The sequence below is a fragment of the Neoarius graeffei genome, chromosome 23 (genome assembly GCF_027579695.1).
Source record: "Neoarius graeffei isolate fNeoGra1 chromosome 23, fNeoGra1.pri, whole genome shotgun sequence".
In the NCBI taxonomy this organism is placed as follows: domain Eukaryota; kingdom Metazoa; phylum Chordata; class Actinopteri; order Siluriformes; family Ariidae; genus Neoarius; species Neoarius graeffei.
In genome coordinates this window covers 24934082-24961566 of record NC_083591.1, presented here as the reverse complement: position 1 = coordinate 24961566, position 27485 = coordinate 24934082, and the positions used below count along the sequence as shown (strand labels likewise).

The 27485-nt window shown below is 41.8% G+C and overlaps 2 protein-coding genes across 3 annotated transcripts in view; one reads left to right on the top strand and one right to left on the bottom strand.

Annotated features, from left to right (window-relative positions):
* The window catches only part of si:dkey-7l6.3 (zinc finger protein 235), a 92303-nt gene that overhangs the window by 28368 nt on the left and 36450 nt on the right, over nucleotides 1-27485 (bottom strand). The gene's annotated exons all lie outside the window — the stretch shown is intronic.
* LOC132871190 (E3 SUMO-protein ligase KIAA1586-like) lies at nucleotides 18953-21365 on the top strand. Of its 2 annotated transcripts, XM_060905297.1 has the most exons (7): nucleotides 18953-19156; nucleotides 19689-20000; nucleotides 20109-20229; nucleotides 20344-20545; nucleotides 20668-20837; nucleotides 20965-21162; nucleotides 21283-21365. In XM_060905297.1, exons 4-7 carry the CDS (start codon nucleotides 20490-20492, stop codon nucleotides 21345-21347), a joined length of 489 nt encoding a protein of 162 aa, XP_060761280.1. In that variant the 5' UTR covers nucleotides 18953-19156; nucleotides 19689-20000; nucleotides 20109-20229; nucleotides 20344-20489; the 3' UTR covers nucleotides 21348-21365. The 2 variants fall into 2 exon arrangements, with proteins under 2 accessions (XP_060761280.1, XP_060761279.1); XM_060905296.1 differs by lacking the exon at nucleotides 18953-19156 and having other exon boundaries at nucleotides 19538-20000.

The following is a 27485-nucleotide window of genomic DNA, read 5'->3' as shown; positions in this document are numbered from 1 at the left end:
ACTGTTGGGGTTTTTTTTATTCAATACTGTAACTAGATCAAAAGATTATATACAATTCATTGTTGTTTATTTTCTTTTCACTTTTGTTACCAAATCAAACACCATACATACATCAGATACATTCAGGAGTGAAACTGAAAAAAATACAAAGTAAAAATATGCAATATTTCTGATCAAAAATTACACGCCATTTCACCCTGAAAATGTCCTAGAATGCAGGAAATGAAGTCTAAATTTCAAAAATTTTCTGGGGGGGCATGCCCCCAGACCCCCCTAGAGAGACTTCGCGCCTGCGGCTCTTGTCTTCGCGCCTGCGTCGCTCATCAGGCTTATATAAAATATTATTTTTGACTGGTAATTTTCTTTTTCTGCCTAATACCCTAGAACTCACCAGAGTATTAGCTTGACCCAGTGACTGAATAAAACACTGCGCTGTTTTCTGTGGTCTCATGCGGCTCTGTCAGAGGCAGGGCCTCCCAGCATGCAACAGTTACCCAGCCAGGGCATCCACTGAATGGGGAAGAGACAACACTACATTGCTCTGTTGTACAGATAGTGAATGCGTTTGTTCGACTAGAGCAGGGGTCAGCAACCCAAAATGTTCAAAGAGCCATATTGGCCCAAGAAAACAAAAACCATACCTGTCTGGAGCCGCAAAAAATTAAAAGCCTTAAGCCTAATATGAAGGCAACATAGGCTGTCAGTATATTAGCTATATAAGCCTACTATTAAAATGACTAAGTAGGCTACAAATACAAAATGAGCATTCATGATTAAATGTTTATTTTCCCTGCAGCGCATCCTGGAGAGAATGACGCACCACGTGACTACGCTACTGTAGCCTATGATATTTGGTGCTTCAAGTTTAACTTCCATTACAATATTAATGTTTTATGTTTTGTTGCATTGATTAAATTATAGAAATACAAGAAATAGAATACAGATTTTTGGTGTCATTTTTTTTATTTATTTTGAGGATTCGAGAAAAAAAAAACACAATGGGATGTGCATAATAGGCCTCCTGTAATTTCAGACCTTAGTATGGAAATGAAATGCAGTCCTCTTCAAACCTCAATACAACTCCTCTCTTTCCCCCTTATCTGGGCAACAGAGTGCAATAACACGCAGCCTGCTGTTAAAACGCAGCCTGCAATTATAAAAATAAAACAGCAGCCTTTTGAAAAGGTACGTAGACTATATAAAATGAAAATAAGCCAGTTTAATTTCAATTTCTGTGCATTATCCTATTTTCTTTAGTTTTCCGCAAATGCCAAGTTAAGTAGCCTAAGTCAGTGCAAATGAGTAAATAAAACAATCCTTTTTAATTCTCCCCCTTACACGGCGTCAGACACAAATACATAGGCTACAATCGCAAACGAGTAATAAAACAGCCTGCAATTAAAAGGCAGCGTGCTTAAAAAATACAACACAATAGAACAGCAAAATTAATAAAATTAAAATAAGACAGTTAAAGTTCGATTTCTGTGCATTATCCTCTTCTCTTTCGTTTACTGCAAATGCCAAGTAGCCTAAGTCAGTGCAAGGAATTTAGCATGTTTTAGCTGGAAATGTCGCTCCAAATTGCTCTTCTTGTTATTTGACAACTTCTCATTGCAAATCAAACATGCAGGCAATCCTTCAGCATTGGCAATGAAAGCAAACGTTTCTGTCCATTCTTCCTTAAATCCTCTGTTCTCATCAGCAATCTTTCTCTTTTTGCCTTTTGGATCCATTGCCCATCACACACAACCGTTTGTTTACAACAGCCACTCGCCTGTCACCGTGCTGCACTGTCTCTCGCAGGGCTATGACGCAATTCTGCTATTTGGCCCAATTCTGAAATTCGGTATTTTAAATATACTACATACATTTTTACAGCATAAGAATGTTTGCGTCAGGTTTTCCCCCTAAGAAACCATATTAAAAAAAAAAAAAAAAAAAAAAAATCAATCAATCATTCTTTTTCCATTTTCACACATTTTTGAAAAAGCTCCAAGGAGCCACTGGGGGGGGTGCTAAAGAGCCGCATGCGGCTCTGGAGCCGCGGGTTGCCGACCCCCGGACTAGAGTTTTTGGTTTACAAATTATTCCAGCCAACAAGTTTGGAACTGAATGGAACTGGTTCAGAAGCCAAATTGCACAGCTCCGGTGTGGGAATATTTTGGATTTGTGCCTAATGACAGAGGTGAACCAACTAATTTGAATGAGCCGGTTTGTAAAATTTGTTTTAAAACTGTCTCAACAAAGCAGGCTAACACCACAAACCTGCACGCGCATCTCAAACACAATCACCCCATCCAATTTTCTAAGCTGGGGTCAAAAGCTGCAACAGTTGCAGAAGCACAGCCCTCACTTTCCCAACAGTTGGGCATTAGTGATGCTTTTGCCTGACAAAAATATAAAAAACAGGACAGCGCTAAATGGCGTATGCTAACAGAAAGCGTAACTCGATATATAGCCAAAGAGATGCTGCCATTTAACACAGTAGAAAAGGCAACATTTAGAGAAATGCTGCAGAAATTTGATAAACAGTATGAATTACCAAAAAAAAAAAAAAACCAAAAACATACGTTTCACAAACTGCCATCCCAGCTTTGTACAACACAGTCAAAGATAACATTCTGGCTGAGATTCATCTCATCTCATCTCATCATCTCTAGCCGCTTTATCCTTCTACAGGGTCGCAGGCAAGCTGGAGCCTATCCCAGCTGACTACGGGTGAAAGGCGGGGTACACCCTGGACAAGTCGCCAGGTCATCACAGGGCTGACACATAGACAACCATTCACACTCACATTCACACCTACGGTCAATTTAGAGTCACCAGTTAACCTAACCTGCATGTCTTTGGACTGTGGGGGAAACCGGAGCACCCGGAGGAAACCCACGCGGACATGGGGAGAACATGCAAACTCTACACAGAAAGGCCCTCGCCGGCCCCGGGGCTCGAACCCAGGACCTTCTTGCTGTGAGGCGACAGCGCTAACCACTACACCACCGTGTAGTGAGATTTAAAAAAAAAAAAAAAAAGTCTTGTTTTACTCTGCCACTACTGACATGTGGTCAAGCTCAAATATGACCCCCTACATGAGCTTAACCATACATTACATAAGTGCTGACTGGACACTGCAGTCAAAGTATTTAGAGACTAAATACATACCGGAGAACCATACTACTGCTATACTTGCAGAAAATCTGAAGTCTGCTTTAGCAGACTGGGCACTGGATGAGAATAAACTGGTTTGTATAACTACAGACAATGGTGCTAACATTGTGGCAGCAATACGCAATCTTGGCTGGCCATGGCTCAGTTGTTTTGGCCACAATCTCCATTTGGCTGAGACCCATAGTTTGGACAGTGACAAGGAATGCACAGCACGTGCCATGGGCCTTTGTAGAAATTTGGTCAACACCTTCACAGCGCTCGAAACTAACGGTGTCCCGATGTCCCGGGGACCATAAAAAATGTCATCGGGACACAAAATTATCATATCTGGGACAATCCCGGGACAATGGAAAAAAATAGATCTAGAAAAAAAGTTCTACATTAATATTATTTACAAAGCCATAACACATACGTAGACATTCACCTAATTTGTCAATTTTAATTTTAAAACGTTAACAGCGAAAAATACATAGTAGCTACACTTTCGATGCACCTGCATCCATAGGCTACAGAGCAGCGCATTCTGTTCTAGAATCTTCGGCCGGAGTCCGCATTATATGGACTTGGAATGGAATTGCTACCGCACATGCTGCGCCGACTCTTGCCAGAACAAAAATGCTGAAGTGGTTGAAGCGGACCGACCGCGGGGAAGAAACTGAAAGCCCAGACATAACGTCTCCGGGACCTTCAGGATCCAAAGTGTCATCGCCTGGTCTGCAGGCAACGCTAGCAACTGAATGAACTTAATGATGAACACTGTTAGACACGTTATAAATACAACAGGAATGATGTGGATGATATTGACGGAAGATACCGTTCAACAGAATAAGTGAGTTTTCTTGGTGTCTTTCTAGTTCAGAAAGTTTAGTCAGTCAGCAGCACAACTAGGCTCGGACCTGCCACTATGCTGATGTTGCTAACATTTGCACCCACGTTTCGGCAGCGAAAGTTCATAAAATGTTTAACGGAAAGTTCATAAAAATGGATAACGGAAAGTTCATAAAATGGATAACGGTAATGGATAACGGAAAGTTCATAAAATGGATAACGGAATTTTCATAAAAATGGGTAATGGTAATGGATAACGGAAAGTACATAAAATGGATAACGGAAAGTACATAAAATGGATAACGGAAAGTACAAAATGGATAACGGTAATGGATAACGGAAAGTTCATAAAATGGATAACGGTAATGGATAACGGAAAGTTCATAAAATGGATAACGGAATTTTCATAAAAATGGGTAATGGTAATGGATAACGGAAAGTACATAAAATGGATAACGGAAAGTTCATAAAAATGGGTAACGGTCTCATCTTATCTCATTATCTGTAGCCGCTTTATCCTGTTCTACAGGGTCGCAGGCAAGCTGGAGCCTATCCCAGCTGACTACAGGCGAAAGGCGGGGTACACCCTGGACAAGTCGCCAGGTCATCACAGGGCTATGGATAACGGTAATGGTGAAAATTATAAGTTGGCCTTATAAGTGCCAACAGATATTCAAGGTATAAGTAGATGAAATGAACATAAAAGGGGTCTTATTTTCAACTAAAGTGTACTGCAGATGTAGGGAGTTGAAACATTTTCTGAATGAGCTAGTTGGCCCCTTTAAATAAACGGGTATCTATTCATACAGTGAGATCACCAAAGTTTAATAAACTGAAAATGCAATAACTAATTTTGAAGTAGATGATGTATAGGACGTGTCACTTGTGTCTTGTGACTTATTGTAAAAATGATATAAAGGGTTCAAAATCGCATAGTTACAAATATAATAGTAACTTCATATGATAATATTAACCACTGGTTATTTCAGAGAGGAAAAAAATGGGGACACTATTGCTTCCATTCGGGACAATACAACACAGAATTCGGGACCACTGGGGGACACAAAGAAAAAAAGTTAATTTCGAGCCCTGCACCTTCAACATGAGCTGGATAAAGAACAGAGACCTGAGGAAGGCACAAACTGAAGCTAATCTTCCCCAACACAGTTTAGTACTGGTGAGTGATAGATGAATCATTGATAGTTGATATGTAACAGAATACTGAAAACCTTACTAAATTGATATTGCAACACAATATATTTAAAGGGTACTTTTTTATTTGCAACTTAATTTTAGAGCCTGTAATGATTCAATCAGTATGTATGTAATAATCACATCATTTGTTGGATTATAATATATTTACAATTACTTTTGATAAACATTGGAAATGTAAAAAGTAGTATATGTATTTTTAATGTGATGATATAGATTAACGCCTTGGAGCCCAAGGCCTTTTAGACACACTGAGGCAGTTTGATAAACCTTTACATTTTTAAGTATTTCATATAACTAAAACCATCTATGCAAAAGTGGCACATGTGGTTATATTCTAGAAGACATCAGCAATAATGAAATGAGAGTAACATGAATGTAATGAAAAAAAGTTTTATTAAAATTCAGTGCAAACAACTAGACAAAAACCTATTTTCAAAGGTGTTCAAACCTTGTAAAAATACACAGTATAAATATATCTGAGCGGGGCTTTCAAAGTTTGAACATTGTAAACATACTAGGTCTTGGCTATATAATAATAACAACAAGAGCATTTAGAAATTGTATGTAGTTTCAATACAAATTGTAAAACAGTCTGACAAATGAAAGTCACAAGTCTCTTTCACATGCATACTAATGAGATGGGCGTATCACACCTATGAAAGGCCATCCCAGCTGTCTTTGTCCATGTGGTGTTGACTGTCAACCTGACAATAGCTGTCAATTGATGCTCTGCCAGGGTTTAGAATAATAATAGAACAATAGAGTTTAGAAAGGAGCTTGGATTGAAAAGAGCTTCAAAAGAATTAAATTCAAACGATGCCAAGCATGAAAACAGACTCTGTTTTGCTGAATGCAAAGGTAGACGAGGCATGTATCACACTTCCACAGGGTCCATACGTGTTTGTTTATGGACCCTTTTCACGTGACGTCACGACAAACGCGGCTGCCATTTTGGACATGTACTACCAGTAGTTTACCACAGCCAACATTGAGGAACGGCAGCAAAGAAAGTGTTTATTTTCAGCAAGACTTCCATCATGCCACTATATTGTTGTGCACCTGGATGTAGTAACCATCAACAAACAAGGCAAGGGTTATCATTTTATCGGATCCTGGTAGATGCTGACCGACAGAGAAGATGGATAGCGGCATACCAACGCTTGTGTAGTGACCACTTTGTTGTAGGTAAGACGAATAAAATTAGCCAGAAAAGGCATTACATTGCTGTTAACATTCCATTCTAGTTTACTGTAATTATGATCTGGCAGCTATTTACACCGGATCCAGTGTAAATAGCTGCCGGAGCTAACGTCCAAGGTTCCGGAGCACGCTCGCTCGCGGCCGGCCGGAGAACGCTCGCTTGCGGCCGGCCGGAGCGCGCTCCGGCAAGCTCGGACGTTGACTCCGGCAGCTATTTACACTGGATCCGGTGTAAATAGCTGCCAGATCATAATTACAGTAAACTAGTAAATACAGTTTTCTGCATCTCGCTCCTTTTTCTTTTGTCGCCTTCCTCGCATTCAAACCAATTCGAGCCGAAGTCCACTACATGTCCAAAATGGCGGTCGCGTTTACGAAGGTCACGTGACTGAAAAGGGTCTATACTCTATGGGTGGGGCGTGTTCACACTAGAGGTCTGCGCGGGTCGGATTTTTCAGTCCCGCTCCCGCCCGCATTGTGCAGTCACGCTCCCGCCCGCGCCCGCAAAGAATTATGATTTTCAGTCCCGCTCCCGCCCACAAAAAAATTATGATTTTCTGTCCCGCTCCCGTCCGCGCCTGCCATATTTTGTCCCGCTCCCGCCCGCAAATCCCGCATGATGCAGACGTTCGCGTTATTTCTCAGAAAAGTTCTTGTCTTGACACAGCGTGATGGTGCCCCGCCCCCTACTTAGATGGATTTGAGCATAAATATCTACAGCTCACGTTCACGTTTGTTATTATTTACCTTGTTTCTGAATTCAGCATGTAGTGTCTCTAATAATAATAATAATAATTAGTGCTGTCAAGCGATTAAAATATTTAATCGCGAATCACACATTATCACATGAGAAACCATTGCAATTCTCTGATCAGCATAAAAAAGTGAATAGGCTTGCTTTGTACCAAGGGTGGTGGTGTTTTTTTTTTTTTTATTGCAAAGCAGAGCTAACAAGAGGAGTGAACTTCACTCTTCTTCCACTTCAGTCAGTGAAGTGATTTCCTGTTTGAGTTAGTCTACAGCTCTATCAGAGAGACCGGTTACACAGTGACGGTAGGCTTGACAGGCTTGATTATAATATAAAAGTACACTATTATATTAACTTTAAGTTGTTCGTTGATAAATATTGCATTGAGTCTGATCTTTACTGTTTCATCTCACTTAACACATTTCGTACTTTTACACTTTTTCTGCCTGTTGATGCGTCGCGCTGTCCAATCAGAGGCGGCCAAATTTGCATATTACAGGAAGGATTTCTGGGATAGCATTGAGTTTACAGACGCTGTCTTCTTAAAACTGAATAAATATTTAAAAAGAGCCAAATGAGCCAGTCTTTTGAACGGCTCTTTTCAAAGAACGGATCACAAAGATGCGGATCCCATCAAAGAGCCATAAATCCCATCTCTACTAGTTTCAAAAGCTTATGAAAAACCTACATCATGTCACAGAGCGTTAATCTCGCGATAAAAAAAATGATCACCGTTAAAATTGAGTCAAGTTAACGCGATAACGCGACATTTTTTACAGCACTAATAATAATAATAATAATAAAAAAAAGACAGGCGAGCACGTAATTCCGAGTGGAAATTTGGTATATTTATTGTTCAGCCATACAAAACATTAGGCTAACCCAGTTTACATTTGTGAAGCATTTCTAACTAGAATATCCTATAGAATACCCTATAAGCATAGCATATATAAATGTTATAACAAAACACAGTCCTAGCCTACTTATCACAGCAAGCAAAGGGCAGCTGATTTCCATCCGCGTCGTACACGAGTGAGAACGACTTCCAAATGTCCGATTTCAGGACTCTTGACTTTTTAACGGTAAATGTACCTCTTTTTAAAGCAGCACTTACTTTTGAAGCACTGAGAGATTCAGGCTACGTTTACATTACATCGAATCAGCGGATCATCAGATTAATGTTCTTAAAACGATTCGCGTTTACACTAAAACCGTTAGCCGTGCACATAGCAACGCCAATACGCGGATACGCTCGGCTCCGCAGGCATCCTGCGCTCCAAATCACTCCGCCCTGAAGAGCGAGTGCCCTCTGGAGGGTGCGCACTCCGGCCCTGCGCAGCTCACAGCGCGCGAGTGAAGTGCACAAGCCACGATTCGGGACTGAGCCGCTGTGTGTGTGATCCCAGCGCATATCACTTACTACTTGCAAGTGGAAGGATGGCAAGCCTAAAGACAATCATAACTACACAATGGGCAGTATTTGCATCAGCATTTGCAGTATTTTCATACTTTTATACTCTTTAATGACAGGTGATACAAGGCAGAAGTCCGCGCCGTTTTTCAGCAGTCGCGTCACATGACCAACGCCAGCGAATCAGGAAGGTGGATGTCACAGTGACGTTGTCCAATGAGACGCCAGCTAGAGCTCAGCACAGCGTATCCGCATATTTTGAATGTTTACACAGCACCGGAGCTGACACGATCTGGATTGAATACGTGGACGCTGGCGGATTCCCGTTTCCAGGCGGTTTAATGTAAACGGACAGTGCATCCGCGAAGAAAACGAGACAGATACGGTCTAGTGTAAACGTAGCCTCAGTAAAGGAGCTCTGCTCTTCTGCCATGATCGAAGATCTCAAACACGGAAGAGGAAAAGAATCGAGAAACGAACGAGAGATATTTATCCTCTCCTGGATCAGAATCATAATTCTGATGACCAGCTCATCTAAGGTGTCATTGAGGCATCATGTTAGGCTACATCCACACGACAACGGCAACGAGATGTTATTTAAAAATATATCGCGTCCAAATGGGCAACAATCAGTAAAATATCAGGTCCATATGGCAACGCAACGCTTGCTGAAAACGATGCAATACACATGCCACACCTCTAGGGGCGCTGTAAGACGGTCCCTTCGGAGACACCAGAACAATAGAAGTAGTAAGGACGCATGCGCATAAACTATTATGCGCGAGACTTCATATTAGCCACAAAGTCAGGAAAATCTGTTTGTAAAATTACATTATAATGACCAAATACAATGAAAAGTATTTTTCCAGTCTCACCTGTGAAAGGTAATCCCATGTGATCTCGTTTGGACAGCAAACCTGTTGGTAAAGTTAAACGCAGCTAATCTTTATTCTCCGCTTTGACCTCTCCAAAATGGCAGCGAGGATGACACATGATTCTACGCGGAAGGCGGCGTCTTTAATGGTCCGGACTAAATTGAATGATACACGTTGATGGATTAATTTGCTGTTTCTCACCTGTGAAAGGTAATCCCATATGATCTCGTTTGGACGGTAAACCTGTTGGTACAGTTAAACGCAGCTAATCTTTATTCTCCGCTTTGACCTCTCCAATATGGCGGCGAGGATGACGTATGATTCTACGCGGAAGGCGGCGTCTTTAATGGTCCGGAATAAATTGGATTAATTTGCTCCTCTACGCCCTTTTTGAGGAATGTATTGTCGGACTTAAATCAACATCTGAAGAGGTGAGATCGCTCCTTTTTTCCCCTATTTTTGCTGGCGGGATTGCACCATTACACAAATATTCACAGTGAAAATATTTTGTAAGCGCGTTTCATGAACCAAGTTATAGGATTTGTTGACAACTCGCATCGCAATGAGAAGATAATTGGCACTACTGGTGTTAAGAATCAGACCATTTCATAAATGAATATTTTGCTGTAGAGCTGCAGTGTTTGTACAATTGCATGTTTTTGCTTCACTATTACTGTCACTATTCTGCTTCTTGCATTACTACTGTGAACTAACACTGAACATAATAATAATAATATCCAAGCTCGTGTTTCACTCTCACTAGTGCTCTGTAAGGCTTTTTCCTGGTGATATTCGTTACACTTCTACCCGGCGTGAAGCACTCACAGTCATGTGGTTGTGACGTCATCGTAAACAAATCCGTTCTACTCATCCAGACAACTTCACAAATGCAACGTTGCCAGATCTTTCCACTCTGGAACCCGTTCTCAAAAAGATTGCGTTTTGGGCACCCAAAACGCCGGTGCCGTGTGGACGCCAGGCCTAAACGATAAGCAATTGTATCGGAGTCACCTGAATCCGTTGCCGTGTGGACAGGGCCTTAGTGTGGGTCACTGGAGGCTGGCTGTGAATGGTGAGTCATTAGAGTGATCAAAGGATTTCCCGTTAGGGTGATCAATGGCAAATTTAAGATGCCATTCCTCACTCAATCTGGCAATCTGACTCTCTCTGCAAATTTAGGCATCTTAAAATGTTTTTATTAATGCCAAATAAAATATCCAGCACAAATTATATATGATGGACATAAATTAATAATTTATAAATTTTATTTCAAACACGTTTTTAGTTAGCGGGACTGCAGCTTATCATGGCTCCCGCCCGCGCCGCATATGTGCACTCCCGCTCCCACCCGCGCGTGCATATGTGCACTTCCGGTCCCGCCCGCGCCCGCAATGAGCTTTCAAAATTTGTCCCGCGCCGCACTGCTTTGCGGCGGGTCCCGCGGGACTCCCGCGGGAGTGCAGGGCTCTAGTTCACACTCCTGTGCTGTCACACAATGACCCAATAACGGCGGTATCATCTAAATACCTGAGAGGTGTGTCAAAAACAGGCTGCTGCTCCCTCAGCTGCCTGAAAATCATAACATTTCTTTTTATTTTCTTTACAAGGCGCAATTTACACACTTATTTTAAAACTTATATATTTGAAAACTAGAAGATTCAAGGTTTCTTATGATGCTACTCATGTGTTTCTAGAACCAAAACTCACGGAGAACCTAACGTTTGTTTGGGACAGTTCAAAACGTACCCCCCAAGGGGTACTGGGCTCCACAGTGTTAAACAAAGATTATTTAATGAAGAGGACCTAACAGCAAGTTGAAAACATGTCTGAACAAGTTCGTGCCTGTGTTATTTAACAAAGAGGACCTAACAGCAAGCTGAAAACATGTCTGAACATGGGAATTTATCTTTGGAACACCACCAGCGAAGTATAATGCAGCGTTAGTACTGTGTTCTGATCATTTCAACCACAGTGACTTTTCAAACTTCGGTGCCTTCAGTAGTGGTTTTGCTTTGAGGTTGTTTTTAATACTTGGATCTGTAGTCAAGACGATCGACCACCAGCTCACAAGCTGTAAGTAAAACATTAACTTTTTGTTCAAAGGTTTTTGTTACAAAATAGCATGTTCATATTCTCCACGTTAGCATGCATGACATGGTCACAAGTTAGGCAGGGATGAGTTTTCCGCTTTTCGGCGGATTTCCGCTTTTTCTGAGTAAAAAAACGACCTTTTTATTATGCCAAATCCGTTGAGAATTTTTTTTATTAATTTCGGGGGGTTGGGGCATGTTCCTTCATGCTGTTCAAACTTTATCAACTTCAACGATGTTTACACATTTGTAAGTCACCATCTTTAGTCTCGTTTAAATCTCGTTGAATGTTATGTAAAATTCGTGTTATCTACATTGTTATTGGTCAAAACATTGATGTCGAGACCATAATAGCCAATCAAAACAGTTTTTACAAAGACACCCACATCCGCTTGTTCTGACCCACTGGAGGTAGCGTCACAGTGCTGTTAGCCAGAGGTAACACGTTTACGTGTAATGAATATTAATGAGTAAGAGCTGAAATCCTGTCATTCTCCCACCACCCACTCCTCTACCAAACTAGAACAGCCTGAAACAGGAGAACCACAGCATTTTTTCACCAAAACCGGCTCACGGCATTCATTCATACTAAAGACCACTGCACAATTAATGAAAAAACGATGCAAGGGGACCTTTAAGAGCCATAGATTGTATTTTATTTATTGTTTTTGTTGAGTGGTTTTGTTTGATTGTTTTGTTTCTTTAGGTTATTTATTTATATTTATAGATTTTTTTACGTTCCACTGTTGAATTGAATAAGTTGACTTAAAGTTTACTGTTCATTGAAAGGGTGTATTTGCATGATTATTATTTTACTAGTAGCATAAAATTGCCTTGAAAAGACGTCAACAATATTATTTATCGCAATAATTTGACAAAATATATCGTCCAACAAAATCTGGTATCATGACAGGCCTATTCATGAGGTGTAGTTTCGCATCAGATTATTTGACCTCACACCAATATTTTTTTGAAAACAGACCATCTAATCTTTATTTATGTAAAAATTGACAGATTTTGCATTTATTAAGCCATTTTGTAATTGGAACTAAAGGTTTAATTGAATAGTTCAACCACTTATAGTGGGGTGACGGGCATAATTTTTATACGAAAATGCAACTGAAGAGATGATCTTTTAGTCTCTCAGTGTTTCCAACCAATGGGAAATTGAGCGAACCATTAGAAAACATGCTCTGCGAACAGGCTGTCAGCCACCGGGCCAACATACTGTATGAAGGCTGGAACAGCCTGTTTGTAGTTGGCATTTAATTGATAACATTACATTAATACACAAAAAGTGGAAATATGTAACGATAAATACTCGGTCTTTGCTTTCATACAAAAATTATATATTGCTAGCTAGGGCTGCTCGATATTGGAAAAAATCAATATCATGATTTTTTCAGTAAATATCGATATCGCGATTTTTAAAACGATATTTATACACCTTTTTTTTAAAGCCCCGATCATCAACACCAGAGGCACCGGGCCACATTTTTATAGTACAGGCCTCATAGGCTACCTGTCAACCCTTCCCATTGTACCCTGAAACGCCTTTTACTTAAACTATTTACTGTGCAAGCGCGTACTTTGCATAGGTCCTATCGCCTGCACAAGGCTCACATTCTCCTCACTCAACATTTCCGATCACAGAGGATGGAGCCAGCGCTGGTATTACCAGTGATTACTGCGTAACGTCCACACTGGCTCGTAGCCAGCCAAGGATAAAATCTCTCTCTCTCTCTCACACACACACACACACACACACACAACAACGTAAGCTTGTGTGTTGTTAAGACACCAACATTAAACACGCACACACACGGACTGGCCATTGGGAGTAGCGGGAGTTTTCCCGGTGGTTCAGCGTGGGCCGGCGGAGAAAAAAACAAACAAAACAAAACAGTTGCGCGCTGGCCTTTAATATGATAAGCAATGTTAACAGTTTCTTAAAGAAACTTAACATTGCTTATCATATTAAAGGCCAGCGCGCAACTGTAATAAGCAATGTTAACTGTTTCTTTAAGAAACTGTTAACATTGCTTATCATATTAAAGGCCAGCGCGCAACTGTTTTGTTTTGTTTTTCTCAGCCGGCCCACACTGAACCACCGGGAAAACTCCCGCTACTCCCGATGGCCAGTCCGTGTGTGAACACGCACAATATAGAGACAAGTCCTTAAGAATTAACATACATGAAAATAGCTCAGCGGCATGTAAACATTCCCTGAAAGTGTAGGTGGCACTGCGGCTAGATGCTACGTGAAATGGCACAAGGCAAACACCATGCTTCGCTCAGTCAACAGACAAAATCCACGAACCCAGTAGTCCTCCTACTACTGTGGGTTAGTGTTCTGTGGCCAAAAACACCCTACGCACAGTCATTCCAAAACATCCCCACTAGTTGCAGGTTATGTCTCAAATACAGATATGCGTTGTGGATTATGCGATCTATTTTCAAGCATCAGGCTTCTCTTCCTTCATCTTCCAAATGTGGACTCCGCTATCTTTTGGGCATGTCAGCATTGAAATACCATTTGCAGAGATATTTCACTCGCCATTAGGAAAAGTAAAAGCAACACATGATTAGGGCTACATGATTAGCAGGGGGACACCGTTTTAAGCACACGGAATTTTAAAAACAATGTAATTACATCTGAGTCCGTCTACATCGCGCAATAAACCCGTCCTTAGCAGAACCTACTTCAAAAGCATGATGCTAGCTGCAGATGCACAAGTCAAAATCAAATGAACCCAAGTAAACATGCCGCGGCGGGCAACATTAATAACCAAACTGCCTTACCTTAAAACGCTGCCTTGACCACAGGACGACTCGCAATTATTCCACTTAAATCCACACGGTTTAACACATCTAACACAGCTAGCAAGCTGGATATGTGCTAATATTGTTGTGCTTGTTTTCTTCCGTAGATGCCATTTTTACATTACCCAGTCCCACATCCAAAAATATGACGTAAATATATGTTAACTGTATTATTATAACTATTAGCAAGCAAATCAAACAACATATTAACAAATCAATATATCAAATCACCCAACACGTATGAAAACAGAAGAACTGATTTTTTACTGTTGCGGAGATATCGCGGGAGTAGAATGGATGACGTATACAAGGCTACGGTGTGCCTTAGGGGACAGAAGGGTTGTTTTACCTTACAAATGACAAAAAATCGTTTCATATCGATATTATGAATTTTGATATCGTTTGACACCAATATCGATATCGTGATAAAAATACGATATATTGCACAGCTCTATTGCTAGCCCATATGATCCAATCCCACAGAAGAGCTACTGTAGCACAAACTGTTGAAAAAGTTAATGCTGGGTAAAACCCAAAGGTGTCACCATGAACTTTTTCAGTAGTTTGTGCTATAGCAGCTCTTCTGTGGGATTGGACCATATGGGCTAGCCTTCATCTCATCTCATTATCTCTAGCCGCTTTATCCTTCTACAGGGTCGCAGGCAAGCTGGAGCCTATCCCAGCTGACTATGGGCGAAAGGCGGGGTACACCCTGGACAAGTCGCCAGGTCAACACAGGGCTGACACATAGACACAGACAACCATTCACACTCACATTCACACCTACGGTCAATTTAGAGTCACCAGTTAACCTAACCTGCATGTCTTTGGACTGTGGGGGAAACCGGAGCACCCGGAGGAAACCCACGCGGACACGGGGAGAACATGCAAACTCCACACAGAAAGGCCCTCGCCGGCCCCGGGGCTCGAACCCAGGATCTTCTTGCTGTGAGGCGACAGCGCTAACCACTACACCACCGTGCCGCCGGGCTAGCCTTCATGCCCCATGCAAATCAATGACCCTATCGCCGGTTCACTGGTTGTCTTTCCTTGGACCACTTTTGGCAGGTAATAACCACTGCATACTGGGAACACTCCATAAGATGTGCCACTTTGGAGATACTCAGACCCAGTCATCTAGACCAGCGTTTCTCAACCTTTTTTTGATTTGTATTATTATTCGTAAACACTCAGTGCGTTTACATGCACATCCAAATCGAGCTACTGTCGGTAATCGAGCTAAGGGTCCCAGCAGGGGTGCCAGAGAAATCCAATCCTACATGCACACAAGGAAATCAAGCTATTGTGTGAGGTACATTGTGCACCCGAGCCACAGGTGGCGCTACACGCCACATCGTGTTGGTACACTTCCGGTTGTCGTCATGAAGAAGAACTATTCAAGAGTATAAACAAAAAAGTTATCAGTTCCGTGTTCACAAGAAGAACGACGACGAGGACAGCAACATCGATATATATATTTTCAACTCCTTAAGCTGAATGAGCATGAACTCCATCTCCTCATTGCTCCAGAAGTGCACGTTTCTACTACTGTTGTCATGCCGACCGAGGCTGTTGTGTTTCCTGCTTGTGGCTCGTCACTTCCGGAAGGGGCAGTGCTGAAGTAAGTAGCTCGACTACGTAGTTCGATAGGGTTTACATGCACTAAGTAGCTCAGCTACAATCACATAATCTAGGTCGCGTAGCTCGATTACGAGAAATCCAGTTCGGTTCAATTTCAGCTGAGCTAAGGTGTTTCCATGCCATTTAGAACTTCGATTTCAGTCGAGCTACGGCAGAAATTCGATTTTCTCTATGTACATGTAAACGCACTGACTATTAGTTTCCACTGTTATGCTGATGACACACAGTTGTATGTTTCTGCAAAACCTAATGATCGACACCAGCTTAATAGAATTGAGGAATGTGTAAAGGACATTAGACACTGGATGCTTATTAATTTCCTTCTGTTTAACTCTGACAAGACTGAAGTACTTGTACTAGGACCACATACAGCTAGAAGAAAGTTTTCTGATTACACAGTAACTCTGGATGGCCTTTCGGTTTCTTCAGGTGCAGCAGTAAAAGACCTCGGAGTGATTATTGACCCCAGTCTTTCATTCGAAACTCACATTGATGACATTACCTGGATAGCTTTCTTTCATCTCAGAAATATTGCTAAGATAAGAAATTTAATGTCACTACATGATGCGGAAAACTAGTTCATGCTTTCGTTACCTCCAGGTTGGATTATTGTAATGCCTTACTGTCTGGATGTTCCAATAAGTGCATAAACAAGCTCCAGTTAGTTCAAAATGCAACAACAAGAGTCCTTACTAGAACTAGAAAATATGACCACATCACACCTGTCTTATCCACACTGCATTGGCTTGGCTCCCAATCAAATTTCGTATTGATTATAAAATACAGGTAGTCGTCGACTTACGACTGCGTTTGGTTACAACTGACCGGTCGTAAACCAATCTGGTCGTAAGTCGGCCTATGTTAAATGAACATAAGTATATTATGATGTGTAATGATATTGTAATCATTTTAAAGTCTTACTTTATCAACATTTTCTTATTTCATTACCTTGGCTCATTATTTGGTTTAAGTCAAACACTGCATACTCGGGGGTGAAAGTAACTTTTATTTCTTGCCAGTATATTATTTTGAGCCATCGTGCGCGCGCAGCGAGTGCCGAAAAATACACCTAATTATTTATTATTGTCGACTTATCGAGCATTCACTAGGACTTCTTATCACTCAGTAGTACTAGTATAGTACTTTGACACCATCACTTTCATCCACCTGTATCAGTTTTTGATTATAAATAAATTGCAATCATTTCAACAACACAATCATTTTAATTACTTTTTTTTAGCTGAACAGTTGAAAACTAACTTTTCATTTTGGACACTAGACACAGAACAGTGTAACAGAACAGAAAAGTGAAAGTTACTTTGATTATCAGCTGCGCGCATTATAGCACAAGATCTGGTTAAGCCGCACGCACGCTGTAGCTCGCTTGTTGTTTGTCCAGCAAAACACTGCACACATAATAGAAGAGGCTGGATGCAGTGTTGCCAGATTGGGCGGTTTTAAGTGCATTTTGGCGGGCTTTGAACATATTTTGGGCTGGAAACCGTCAGCAGTATCTGGCAACACTGGCTGGATGCTGGGCGCTGCCAGGAGCTGGGTCGGAAACTGTCGTGCACTCAGCTAGCTCAGCTGGGAAGCACTTGCCAGTCATAACCAGACGGTCGTAAGTCGATGACTACCTGTACTACTATTAACCTTTAAAGCACTAAATGGTCTGGCACCACAGTACCTGAGTGAACTTCTGGTCCTCTATGACCCGCCACGCCTACTTGGATCAAAAGGTGCAGGCTATCTGCTGGTGCCTCGTATAGTGAAGACTGCATCAGGGGGCAGAGCCTTTTCTTACAAAGCCCCGCAGTTGTGGAACAGCCTTCCAAGTAGTGTTCGGGAATCAGACACAGTCTCAGCGTTTAAGTCTAGGCTGAAAACATATCTGTTTAGTCAAGCCTTTTGTTAATGGTGTTTATGAGGTAAAGGTGTAGATCTGGAGGGTTGTCAGACAGAGTGTTTTGGTAAATTGGAATGCATGGATGCTGTCAGTCCTCACTCGCTTGCTCACTTGAGTTTGTTGACGGTGTAGTGGCTGGCTGCTTTATGTCCTGGGGCTCCCTCATGCCTGTGTTACCTTCTGGCTCTCCCCTTTTAGTTATGCTGTCATAGTTAGTTGCCAGAGTCCCTGCTTGTACTCAGTGCAATATGTATGCTGTTCCTACTTATTCAGGTGACACTGGGCATACCTAACAACCTGTGTTTTCTCTCCCTCTCTCTCTCTCTCCCCCCCCCCCCCCCCCCCCGAGTTACATGGAGTCAACAGGAAATCTTTTGGTGGAGAGGGTGGAGACTTCGACTGGCTCTTATAGCCTGCAGGGAATCAGCCGTCAGACATTCTGTCACATGTCCCAGACCCAGTGAAATGTAACTGAATTGTCTTGGCCAGCCCTAAGGGCTCATCTGCATCCTATCCAGGGTTTTTTTCTAAATAAGGGAACAGGGGCGCTGCGCCCTCATACTCCCGGCTTGCACCCTCTTACCGGAATGCCGATTTAACCTAAGTCACACTTGGGCTGTGTACTTACATGCTGCCATACAACATACAATATTTCTCAAAATGATCTTTTCTCCGTGAAAATATCCCAGTACCACCACTTGACAATGTGTCTGTTCCCCAAATGTGTTTTAATTACTCCAAAAATATTCCGATCCAAAAGTTTAACAGTGCAAAAACGATCTGAATCGGAGTTTCCCCGACCGAGTCGCCATGTTGTTTTCTGTTATCGCGAGATTTGATGTCTATGGGTAATATGTAAGGTCAGCTGACTTGTTTCTCGAGATTGAATGACCTTTCACCCACTAGCGCGGGCGCTTATGATTGCGAGTTATTTTGGTTTATGCTTGGGCATTTAAAGATGTCATCCCGCGGCACAAAACGGAAGAAAGTTAAAGAATGTCTGGGGCAGAAGATGACTTCTTTTTTCGGTCACAAAGCGGATAAAGATGTTTCCAATAGCGAGGTCGCGACAATCGAGAGATCGGTCCATGCCGACAGGTCCAGGTCCACATTGAAGGACGCGTCAACCGAGCGCTTTGACGGCGGCGCAGAATCAGCGACGAACGAAGACCAGGTGTCTTGTTCGGATGAAAGCACCGAGTGTTCAATGGAGAAGCAAAATGAGAAAAGGGCCAAGTTCCTGGAAAAGTTCAAGTATGTATTTTTAATACTTTTTTTTTTGCATGGTCTCAAACTTTAAAAGTTTATGTTAATTGAGTTAGATTCCAACTTTACAAAATATACTTTATTTATAACAGTTTCCTTTTAGAGAAAATAATTCTGGAATTATTTTTTTCATTCATTATGAACAACTAACTCTATAAGAAAACATCAGATTTCTCTAATGAATGTTTATTTCTGTGCAACTTGAATGGATTTGAATTCTAAATATAAATTTCAATTTCAATCATAGTAGAGTAAGTCACAATTTGAATAATGAGGAATTAGTAGTTGTAGTTGTGTGTAATTTGAATTGAGTATTGTTTTTAGTTTGTGTCAAAGTGTTATTTAAATTTCCAATGTTGACAAAATGGACAAAGACCCCAGGTCTACAGTGAAGCTATGTCCATTTTTTGGTTTGTTTTCAACTTATACATTGTAACATAAACTGAGACTCCGAAGACCCGATATAATGGGGTCTACGATGAAGCTGATTTTTTTTTCTTTTTACCAATATGAAACGAAGGCCCAAGAAAAAGAACTCAGGACATCTGGTTGGATACCAGGAGGCATGGGAGAAGGGATACCCCTGGCTTTATCCTGTCAACAATAAAACAGGGATGATGTGCCGCATTTGTAAGCGGCACAACCAGCGCCAACAAAATGGGGAATATATCTGGAGCAAGATTCCCTGCACCAGCTTGCGGGTTGACAAGGCGCGGAATCATGCAAAATCCAAACATCGAACGGCGCAGGCGACAGAAAACGCCCGCATTGCCGCAGAGATGAATGGAGGCATTGGCCAAGCCATGGCAAACACTAAGTAAAAAGTCTTCATGTCAGTGTTCAACAAATCTCAAAATATAATTTCTCTCCTTGCACATGTTTTCTTGGTTTAATTTGAGTTTATCTTGACATGGTTTCCCCTGCTAATCTTCCTGTCCAGGTTTCCTTGAATCAAGAAGCTGTGAAGGCGGCACTGAAGGTGGTCTATCACCTAGCAAAAAAGGAAATACCTCACCACACCAATTTCAAGGACTTGGTGAAGTTTGCGACCACCGAGTTAGGTAAGGAGTACCCTTACTTTGAGTAAATTAATTCTTCAAAAAAATTGTGCCTAAAAAACTTTGTTATAATTTCAACACTGCTAATTATGGCCTTTTTCATGACTTTCGTGACAGGTTGTGAGGTGTTCAACCGGCTGAATGTTGGTGGAAATGCCACATACACCAGCAGCAAAGTTGTAGATGAATTCTTGAGTGTCCTTGGCACTCAGTTGGAGGAGGACCAGCTGACCACCATCAGAGGCAGCCCATTCCTGGGACTGATGTGCGACGAAACGGTGGACATCTCGACAACCAATGAGCTGGTCCTATACTGCAGGTACACGTTGAATGTAAATTACTTATACATGTAATATGTGACAGTGTTACATACAGTAAAATGTCATGCAACATTCCATATTTGTTCTAGCTGATCACATGTAACAATATTATCTGTTGCAGGTGTATCAATGGTGATGGCAAGTTTCAGGCCAACTTTCTGAAGGTTGTGGCGTTAAAAGATGGAAAGGCCGACACTGTCAAAGCTGCCCTCAGTCACTACATGGAGGAAAATGATCTGTCCATCCAGAAGGTGGCTGGTTTTGGCTCAGATGGAGCAGCATGTATGATAGGTGAGTTTTAAATACATTTGTTATCTAAATGAAGTATATCTACAAAGACACAAAAATCAAAACCTAGCCCCTACTGGGTTACGTATCAGCTAATAAAAGCAAACAATTTATTTTATTTCCTCTACAGGAAATCGAAGTGGTGTTGCCACACAGCTTAAGGAGGACAATGCAAAGATAGTAAGTATCCACTGCATTGCACACAGACTGGCCCTTGCCGTCGGACAAGGTGAAATACATTGGCAACGTCTTCAAGCCGAACCTCATGAGCCTGTACCTCTACTACAATGGCAGTGCAGTTCGATCAGAAGGCCTGAAAGAGATACAGGTAAACCATATTCATTTTTACAAGAGCCATGTGTCCTGGAAACTGCAATAAAGTATTGTTTTACTGTTTCAAAGCAGTTGTAACTTGATCATTACAACGTTTATTGAATTATTCTTACAGAACATCCTCCAGGACATGGAGTTGAAGTTGAACCAAGCAAAGGACGTGAGGTGGCTGTCCCATGATGCTGCGACAAAAGCCCTTTATAGATCACTGCGTAGCGTTCTGGTACATCTCCATTAGGAGACAGGTAAGGGGGTTGCTATGGCCAAAGCTCTCTGGAGCTGGCTACATACGTACAAGACCATAGCAACCCTCTACCTGCTGTGTGATGTTCTTCCTCATCTGTCAGCCCTCAGCAAGTGTTTCCAGCAAAAAAAGCTTGACCTGACAGAAATCCACAAGGCAGTGGAGACAAAAAAGCAAGTGATGCAGCTGGCCAGGGATCAGCCACTTGAAGGTGGACGGCTGGCCGACCTGGATGTGGACCTGGGCCCAGGGGGACGGCTGGATGGTCTAGACATCCTAGTCTCTGACCGGCAGCGGGAGGAATTTGCACATGTTCGAAGTGCTTTCATCGACAATCTTGTAGAGAACCTGGAGGAGCGGTTCCCCCAAATGGAACTCCTGGCAGCATTTGGTGTGCTGGACCCTGGCTGCCTACCAGACTCCATGACTGGAGAGTACGGATGGGCGGAGATGGACAGGCTGTCCACCTTCTACTCAGATGGCCATTCCCCCATTGACAGGGAAGAACTTCGGGATGAATGGATTGCCTTCAGACAGCACCTGGGCAGTTACCGTCAGAAGTCACCAAAGGACATGTGCCAGGTGCTATCTGCCAACCCAACACTAGCCTGCCAATATCCAAACATAGCCTCCCTCTATGTCAGAATGGTGGTTATCCCTGTGCATACAGCTGACTGTGAGAGGGCCTTCTCCACTCTCAAAAGGGTAAAAACAAGGCTGAGGTCCACAGTGACAAACACCAACCTTAACCATCTCCTCCGGATCAGGATTGAGGGGCCTGCCATCGACAGCTTTGACTTTGACAAGGCATTGATGCGTTGGGGCAGCCTAAGGAACAGGCGACTGTTGTTGTAACGGTCTTTGTTTTACTGGTAGCAGTGACAGTCTCTGTTATTGTTAATGTCATAGTGGTATAACCCTGGTTAATGTGCGATTGCAAGTACTGTAACACATCATGCACAAGTATACAAGTATGCAAGTACAATCCAAGACTTAAGTAAATAAAAGTTTGGCCAATATTTTTAAATTTGTCATGTTTTCATTTACAGGATTGTGCACTTCTAACAGAACAGTTCCTCAATAGTTCAACTGTTGATGATAATGTCTTGTTTTCTTAAGTTTCAGGATGACCGCAAGTGCTAGAATTTCTCTCTAAGATAGCCTCAGAATGTCCCATTTAAGCTTCAATTTTTCAAAGGCTTCGCACTGCGGAAGGGGGGGACCCCCCCCTCCGCGCACCCCCCCGGTTGCTTCGCTCCCTCGCATCCGTGCGAATGTGTGCTCCCTCATACTACTTTTTTTCTAGAAAAACCCCTGCTATCATTGCTGAGGAGTGTGCTCCCATCACCCAATCAAGCATCCAGCCAGAGCAGGTCATGATATTTTTTAACCATATTCAGGGTTTTTTCTAGAAAAATTTAGTATGAGGGCGCTCACCATGGCGAGGGAGCGAAGCGGGGGGGGGGGAGATGGTGCCGGTTGTCCCCCCCCCCGCCGTGCAAAGCCTTTGAAAAATGCTCCAATGGGACATTCTGAGGCTATCTGAGAGGGAAATTGTAACAAATTGCCTGTCAACATTGAAAAAGAAAGAAGTAATCTTCTTCTGCCCCAGATAGTCTTTGGCTTTCTTCCGCTTCGTGCCGCGGGATGACATCTTTAAATGCCCAAGTGTCAACAAAAACAACTCGCGAACTACTTCTGTCAAAAGCTCCCACGCCGGTGGGTGAAAGGTCATTCAGTCTTGAGAAATCTCGCTCTACAAGTCAGCTGACCTTGTATGTAACCCATGTCAAATCTTGCGAGAGCAGCCGCGACAAGTAAACAACTAAGCAACATGGCGCCTCAGTCTGGAAAACGCCAATTCGGATTGTTTTTGCACCGTCTGGCGGTGTATCTACTATGATTGGAATATTTTTGGAGTAATTATAACGTATTTGATGATCAGACACATTGTCACGTAGTGTTGCTGGGATGTTTTCACGGAGTCGGTAAGGGGGCGCACGCCGAGAGTAAGAGGGCGCAGCGCCCCTGTTTAGACGAAAGCCTGATATTAACATGCCATTGTTGTGTATTATGCCTGATGTCAAGACTCGTCTCTGCGACCCTACCACACAGACTTAATACTTGTGTCATTTTTAGGGCATACCTAACAACCTGTGTTTTCTCTCCCTCTCCCCCCCCCAAATCTGTCCTTCTGAGTTACATGTCGGTCCTGGGATCGAGATGCTGACCTCTTCTGCTCCTTGGACCTGCTTGATCCATCCTGGTGCCCGGGTGGAGTCTCATCGCATCGCTCCTGTGGAGGATGGCCCCATGAGGACAGTTGAAAGTTACACCTGGAGGACGCTCTGGACTCTTACAGTAATGCTTTTATGGCTGAGGACTACAGTTGACTTGCTAACTTTAGGACTGCAGTTGTCATGAACAGTTTTGCACTCAAGTTTCCATCAATGAAGAGTTACAACATCAATGAAACTGACTTCATGTTAAAACTGTTAATATTATAGTCATGCTGTCTGTTGTTGCCCAAATGAGGATGGGTTCCCTTTTGAGTCTGGTTCCTCTCGAGGTTTCTTCCTCATGTCGTCTGAGGGAGTTTTTCCTTGCCACCATCGCCACAGGCGTGCTCATTGGGGATAGATTAGGGATAAAATTAGCTCATGTTTTAAGTCGTTCAAATTCTGTAAAGCTGCTTTGCGACAATGTTTATTGTTAAAAGCGCTATACAAATAAACTTGACTTTTTCAGGTCACGGCACCCTTCAGAAGTATGCAAATTCTCAAGGCACCCCCATATAAAATATACGCAGTCATGCTGACCCCGGCAGTGACGTTGTGACATGGGAAAGGGGTCCGTGAAACAAATTTTGATGATGCATGAGGCGGCATTAGTGTAACTATCGTTTTTTTTTGGAATTTTAATTCATTTTATTTTTTTCAATGTTAGAATATATAATTTTTTGATGGCACCCCTAATGAAGCCAGACAGCACCCCAGGATGCCATGGCACCCCGATTGAGAAAGGCTGATCTAGACATCACAATTTGGCCCTTGTCAAAGTCACTCAGATCCTTATACTTGCCCATTTTTCCTGCTTCCAATACAACTTCGAGAACTCAGAGCCTAATCTAGGAATTTGAAAATAGGGGACAGATCCCTCACTAGTTGTAGAAACAGGGGACAGAAAATATTAACATGGGTAAAAATATCCCTCATTTGTTCCAGTTAGTGGGGACAGAAAAATAAGTAATACATTGATAGATATTTTCAAGAGTACATCTATAAACAGAACAGTTTTATTAATAAAACTAAATATATCTAACAAACATTCATATCAGATGTTAATCTATATAATATAACTATGGCTCTATACATATCCTTTAATACAGTGATATGAAAACCATAACAGCAAACACTTATCCACAGTTTATAGTATTGCACAAACATTATGATCAGATCTGAACTTTAAAAATGTAAAGATTTTAGATCAAAAACTATATGAAGAATTATATACTGCAAAACCTTACATATATGACTAGTTTTCTGTTATGAGACTAGGTTACTGTTTTACTATAAATCATGTGACTAGCCTATTTTTTACCAATTTGACCACCAGTAGTATAATGTTGCATTTCAAATATGACTAGGTTAATATTACATCATTTGATATAGTTAAGTCTAAAATCCATGTAGTCTTGCCACTATTAATTAATAAGATGAAAAATCTGACTAAATAAAAGAAAATCACTATCAAATATTTAAAAATGCTATCATATTTGTTTTGTTCAGACCACCTTTCATGAAAGTGAAAAACATTAAACAACCTACCTACGTTTAAACTAGATTTTGACATAAATGACTGGAGATAATCTCAAAATTTAGACTTCCTAAAAAGTATATAATCTCTATCATTTACAATATTACAGGACCTACAATTACACGAACAGATTAAATATTTTTCATAATATTTTTAAATAAAACTTACATAATACCAAACATTATCAAACTAATTGTATACTGGCATTAGGAAAATATCAAATTCAAACTTCAAAAACCATTATCAATCAGAATCAAATTACTTAGTATGTCTTCACACTGTCATATAATTACTCTAAGATCATATTTGTACACAAACTTGTATGTCTTATATATCAACTAAGCACCTTTACTATTTGAATATGATTAATAACATAATACTAAACTGAATTAAACAAATTACTCCCCAAAAAAAAAACCTAGCATTCATGTAGAACTTATCTTTAAACTAGTTTTTGACATATACCCCTTTTCCACCAAATCAGTTCCAGGGCTGGTTCGGAGCCAGTGCTGGTGCTGGTTCACAACTCGTTCAACTTGCGAGCCAGCTGAGAACCAGTTTGCTTTTCCATAGCTCGCAGTGCTAAGCGGAGCCATGTCATTACGTCGCTGTATACGTCAGTTACGGCACTACGTTTACATAAACCTTGGCGCGAATATCAAAGCAAAAACAACACGGAAGAAGCAGCAGCAGCAACACCACCACCAACAACAATAATAATAATAGATGACTTCGCGTTTGTACAGCTGCTGCTTCTCGTCGCTTAAAAATGGCGATCTTTCACGGTCTTGTTGTTGTTGTTGGTCTTAACAACTCCGCCCCCCCGCTGACGTAAGCGGTTCTTTCCTCTGGCCCAGCAGAGAGTTGGTGCTAGCCTGGAACTGGTTTTTCTGGCCCCAGAGCCAGTTCTTTGTCAGTGGAAACAGAAAACCCGGTTCCAAACTAAGCACTGGCCCCGAACAAGCCCTGGAACTGCTTTGGTGGAAAAGGGGCAATAGATGACTAAAGATAATCCCAAAATTCAGACTTCATAAACAGTATATTATCATGGTAATCTCTTATTATTTACAGTAATGTTACAGTACCTACCATTATACAAGAACAGGTTAAATCTATTTCATAATATCTTGTATCGGGTTGTGTAATGTCAGCTGGATTAGTATCTGTCACTTCTGTGTCTTCGTTTTGTTTCCTTTTTTCATCCAAAGGTCTTTCAACGTGACCACGCGTTTTGACATTATGTTTGGATGAGACAAAACGATATGCCGGGCGGCACGGTGGTGTAGTGGTTAGCGCTGTCGCCTCACAGCAAGAAGGTCCGGGTTCGAGCCCCGTGGCCGGCGAGGGCCTTTCTGTGTGGAGTTTGCATGTTCTCCCCGTGTCCGCGTGGGTTTCCTCCGGGTGCTCCGGTTTCCCCCACAGTCCAAAGACATGCAGGTTAGGTTAACTGGTGACTCTAAATTGACCGTAGGTGTGAATGTGAGTGTGAATGGGTGTCTGTGTGTCAGCCCTGTGATGACCTGGCGACTTGTCCAGGGTGTACCCCGCCTTTCGCCCGTAGTCAGCTGGGATAGGCTCCAGCTTGCCTGCGACCCTGTAGAACAGGATAAAGCGGCTAGAGATAATGAGATGAGAACGATATGCCATGTGCTTTTGGGTATTTTTAAAACACTTCACACGATTGGTTGAGATACACTGTCTTCCGGTTCAGTGACCAATGATATAATAGTTCACAAAACTGTTTTACCCGCTAAATAAACCATTCGGAATACTTCGGTTCTTTCCGATAGGTGTGTAAACAATGCTATATTTACCACAGTGCTTGCTAGCTGGTGCTGACAAATTGATACGCACAAGATTCAGTAAAACGCGACTACACGCTCTCTACTTATAAATGCACGACAAAATGAATAGATACGCGAGATCACTCTCGTGCCCAAAAAGTGGATGTGCGACAGACAGATAAAAAACGCGTATTACGTGCCCTAGATTAGGCTCTGGAACTGACTGTTGTCTTGCTCTCTAATATATCCCATCCCTTAACAGGCGACACTGTAATGAGATAACCAAATATCATTCACTTCACCTGTCACTGGTCATAATATTTTGTCTGATCAGAGGATATATAAATATGCAGCCATGTTTTTACAAATTCGTTCCCTCATTTTATTTAAATTGTGGGCACATTTTAACAATTCTTTCCCTTGTTTTAAAACATGGCCATGACTTATCAGTAAACTTTCTTATTTAGTCTAAAG